The sequence below is a fragment of the Bidens hawaiensis genome, unplaced genomic scaffold (genome assembly GCF_021521415.1).
Source record: "Bidens hawaiensis isolate Kalapana, Puna unplaced genomic scaffold, B.hawaiensis_p1.1 tig00084811_1, whole genome shotgun sequence".
NCBI classification, from domain to species: domain Eukaryota; kingdom Viridiplantae; phylum Streptophyta; class Magnoliopsida; order Asterales; family Asteraceae; genus Bidens; species Bidens hawaiensis.
The window spans coordinates 21468-26561 of record NW_027504122.1 but is presented as its reverse complement, the minus strand read 5'-3'; the positions used below and the strand labels follow the sequence as shown (position 1 = coordinate 26561).

The following is a 5094-nucleotide window of genomic DNA, read 5'->3' as shown; positions in this document are numbered from 1 at the left end:
CAGCAAATAATAGTCTCAAAACCCCCAAAATGAAACAATAATCGAATTGAAAATTAACAGCCCTAATTACACACATGACATTTTTAATAAATACATGTCATGTATTAAAGATAATTAAATGTGTACAAAATCTGATAGTTGACCAGGATTAAAAACCCAAAAGGCTGGATGTATTATAGAAAGTTAAATCAACTTTGCTTTCAACTTTAAAGATTCATTTAGCTTCAAGATATGCAATTGAAAGATTCGGAGGTTGTTGTTCATCAATGAAGCCCTAAACTGAACATATGATAAATGTAATCATGATACCTTAATTTAAAATTAATAGAATAAAAAAACATATCAGATGGATTGATGGTGAGTAGAGGTTGCAGGTATTCGTGGCAGGATTAGATGGAGAAAATCTCAGGTGTAGCGGTGGCATGCAGGAGAAGAAGCATGTGGACTACCAACATTGGTGCAGCGCATGTTATCTTTTCCCTCTTAACCGAAACTGTGTCGCCAAACTTCGTTTTTTATACTATAATTATAGTTATAATTATAAATGAATTATGATTTTTTATATCTTATTTTTAACAAGTTAACCACATTTCAATATTCATTAACTATATATAGTGAATTATATCAATAGTCATGTTAATGTGTCATGTTATTCGTGTTACTAAACTGTCATGTTTAAATGTAACGTAGTGTCAAGTTCAGTTTACTAGTCATATTTGATTTGTAAACATGAAACTATTAAGATATAGATTAAAATGTGACCACTCGTTTTGGTAAAGGGGCATGAACATCATGTTGAGATGATAAAGCTATTTCTGCAATATTTTCAACGGTAGTAGGCTCAAGCAACAAGAATTAACGAAGGATCTTATGATAGGTTAGAGTCAGAACGGGTCAGAACAAGTTTCATTGTTCTTTATTGAGATTAACGACGGAAACATTTTAGTTTTTTTTAAGTTTTTTTTGTTTTTTATTTATATTTTGATTTATGATTTTTTTTTATTGGTTTTCTATTAGATATAATCCCTAAAAAAATTCAAAAAAATAATAAAGAAATCATAACTCAAAAAAAAATAATCCTAAAATGTTTTATCCATTGTCCTTGTCCCCCCCCCCCCCCCCCCCCCCCAAATAAAATAAAAAAAATAGACAACCCTTGATAAATGAGTTGGAACCGAAAAAAATCAACGAAAACCAAAGCCAAATCAAACCCATCCCGTGAGAAAACTTGTGTCGACTCAAAACCTATTCCGAGCCAATCCAAAACCCGTTTTGTGTCAAAACCTATCCGACATGAACCTGCCACATTTCCTTAGAACACTAACCCACATCGACCAATTTCTTTAAATTTGTCAACTCATTTGGACCCGAAAATAACAAGGTTGAATTTCAAGTGAACCTGCTATATTTCCTTAAGACACTAACCCACATCGACTCATTTTTTTAAATTTTTCAACCCATTTTGACCCGAAAATAACAATGTTGAATTTCAAGTTACTCATTTTGACCATTTTAGTTAATGACCCTTTTAGTTAAAATAACTTACCCAACCCAACCCAACCCAACCCATATAGTTTTCAAATCAATCTAAATTGACTCGTTTAAAATGATTTGGGTCAAGATTGTCACCCCTAGACCCTAATCCTATCCAACAAAGACAACTATTTGAATGCTAGTGTCATAAAATCACACATGAAGAGTTAAAGGTAGTTCTTAAGAAGATGGGAATGTCTTAAAGTGTTAAGTTTAGTGGGCAACAACTTGTTCAATACTATCTTTAAAACCGTAAGATGCCAAACAAGTGGAGATATATCGTCTTAATTTGCTCTACAAGAACAAAGGAGAGACGGTCACCCATCCTGCTACTATTTCCACCGGAGCACGCTTAACTGTGGATCTCTCCTCTCGTCCACTGCCATTAAGCCTAAAACGGGTTGGTGATTTAAGAGGCAGACTATTTACTTATGAACCAATGATCTCTCATGTCCAAGGCCGATGTGGGATTTGCCCAGCGTGTTACAACTTCTAAGTTATTGTATGATGTTTTGGGAAAGAGTATTTGAGACAATAATTAGACGGGAAACACAGGTTCTAGTAAATCAATTTGGAGTGATCTATAGAAAAAAAATATTTTGTCAAAAATTGAATTATTTATTTTTTGGGAAAGAATTAAATTATACATATTTTTATTCTGGGAATATATTTGTTGATGTTTCTAAAAGACAGTAACCGTTTTAGGATACTATAAATACATACTTATAGCGCCATAATAACATTATGATAATTACCATTTTTAATTTTGACCCATTAGAGTTAAAAAGACGTTTTATTTTTCTTTCCAAAACAACAAATAATTTTCCACTATAAATACATACTTCTTGTTAATACAAATATGCAATACCAATACAAACCTATTCTCATTCTTCTTGTAACAATGCCTTCCAAAATCTTTATATTATTCTCGGTTGTTTCCTTTATTCTGATATCGAATGCTGTCACCGAGGCTCTAACACAGTACGAGTTCGTTGACGCGGTTTGTAAAAAACTAGGAAACGATCCGTTCTGCTTGGCGGTTTTAAAATCCGACGAAAGGAGTCAGTTTGCAAAAGACATAACTACGCTTACAATGATTGCGGTCAATGCAGCAACAAAGAACGCGACCACAACCCGAGATTATTTCCAAAGTGTCCCAACTGGTCCTCCGGCTGTGTTGAAATCTCTAAAAGATTGCGTTGATCCGTATAATAATGCGATCACAGATTTTTCGATTAGTCTAAGGGAAGAGGATTGTTCGTTGTCCAGTTACGACATTCATGATGCTGGAGACGAGGTTAAACGTTGTCAAGCGTTTGTGGACTCGAACGGGGCTCATGATTCGTTTATAACTAACTGTAACAATGTTACTCTACAGTTTTGTAGGCTTGGTGAATCATTGGCTAACCTTATGTGTGACGGAACAGGAGAATAATAATCCTAGTACTTTTTTATTGTTGGTTTATTTAAGATTTTCTTATTTTTAATACCATTAATTTATTTAGAAGTCTTTATGAGCGTTACAATTGCGCAATTGTTATCTATATTAACTGTCTGATATCACACTATTCTTAGTTGATTTATTTTGTACGATTTATAATAAGTAAATTAACTAAACACGACTTTTTAGAACCGGGTCGACAGCAAAACAATCGCTAAAGACAATAATCTTGAATTTAGGAGAAAAAAATCAAACGTGTTGTTACATTTTTTTGTTGAGTTATTGTAGGGCCAAATTATGACTTGTGATATCAATGTGATGAAACGCGTTAAATATATATATTTTTGGTCAAGTAAAAGTAAATAATTAAAGTGAGCGAGAATTCCGGATCCGAGACGAGATCTTCGACACGCGTTCACCTTCAACGGGATAAGGCTTCTAGAATATATTTTGTTTTACTATATATAGAGGCTTTATGTGTTTATTTTGTGTGGGTGTTGTATGTTGTAAATCACCACCCAATGGGAGCTCACCTTGGGTGGGTCAGTTCTTCATTAATATATCCTATCTTTTAATCGACAACGAGATCGTTCATATTTTATCTTTATGTTTATTATTTATGTTTGGTCATTTGATTTACCGCACCCGTCTCGACAAGTTTAACGAGAGCAAGATCGTTCGATGATCGTTTTGGGACCTACAGTTATTTATTGAGTAATGTATATCAAAATTAGGGTTAATTAATAGTTTGAATTAAAAAGTCTTATTTAATTGGTTTATTTGATTATCATAATAGAGTTTGATCTGGGTTAGGATTAGAATGAGCTTATATAAAATATTGTTAGGGTTATTTAATTTGTTCAATTTTGTGTTTGATAAAGAACCTGATTTTCGAACAATCGCCTTATCGTTTAACCGAGTAATCTACTCTAAAGTCCAAGTATTTGACCATTTAGTGTTCTATTCTCTTCCTCTAGTTTAGTGTTTCTTTAGTTTCACTAAAGAGAGTCTAGGAAAATAACTTTATCATTTACATCTCATTGGTCAATTATTTAATAACGTAACGATACTTTAAGAAAAAGAACAAAATCATTAATAATATAATTTTAATCATCTGAATTTATCTTTACTCTCTTTCAAACAATCGCATACTTTAATCTTTATTTTATTTTTTAATGTCTAATAAATAAAGCTGGGCAATCTGGCTAATGACAAAAGACAATCGCATACGGCATACGTCTGCGATCTCAGACAGAGTTGGGTAGCTCAAGCCCACCATCTTCTATTCTAGAAAAACATACCGTTCAAAAGCTTACTACAGTAAAACGCTGTTGAGATCGAATTCAAACTTAAAACATTCTAGTTTCCAACCATAATATTCTCTTCCTCCACAATAACAATTGAGCAAATGTAATTGTCAATCTTTTCTATATCTACAATTTTATCGAAAATTTTGTTTCTTATATTTGGGGAGAGAAATTAGGATTACATATTTTTTATTTTAAAAACTTATTGATTAATTATTGATTGATTGATGATAATAAAAGATATTTATTGATTTACGCGTATTAAAAATAAATGCATATTACTATGATACTAATTAAGAACTATCATATTCAAATATGAGGCGTTAAAAACTAAAGAAATCCGAACTGAATCAAACCAAATCAAAAATTAAAAAACTGAAACCAAATGGTTTAATTTTTAAAAACTTATAAGCTAAATATCAGTTATAACTAGCCTAGAACCGACCCATAATTAACTTTTAAGAACAATTGATTAATAAATATTGATGCTGAATAAAAATACAAGCATTTGGGAAATTTTATATCGGTTACGAACATTGAGTAATCAATGACTGGATTTCAGCCATAAGAAAGGGAAACAGTTGCTCTTGGAAAATGAGTGACAATTCACTTGGTAAAATTTTAAAATTTAAAACTTTAGCTAAAAAAATTAGCTAAAAGTTACAATTTACATTAAACTTTAAACTTTAACTATTAAATGAAATATAGTCAACAAAATGATCATATATTGTGAATATAATTATAATTTACATTAAAATTAGATAAATTACATAATTAAAATTACACAAATATCTTATAAGTAAAACATTCATT

The 5094-nt window shown here is 31.4% G+C and overlaps 1 protein-coding gene across 1 annotated transcript; it reads left to right on the top strand.

Annotated features, from left to right (window-relative positions):
* Positions 1-2434: 2434 nt before the first annotated feature.
* Positions 2435-2968, top strand: LOC143607670 (uncharacterized). Its single transcript, XM_077083035.1, has one exon. The coding sequence runs from the start codon at positions 2435-2437 to the stop codon at positions 2966-2968; it is 534 nt and encodes a 177-aa protein (XP_076939150.1).
* The last annotated feature ends 2126 nt before the right edge of the window (positions 2969-5094 follow it).

Bases quoted from the DNA above. Each gene is read 5' to 3' on its own strand.
- LOC143607670 (XM_077083035.1), top strand. From the start codon at position 2,435: ATGCCTTCCAAAATCTTTATATTATTCTCGGTTGTTTCCTTTATTCTG.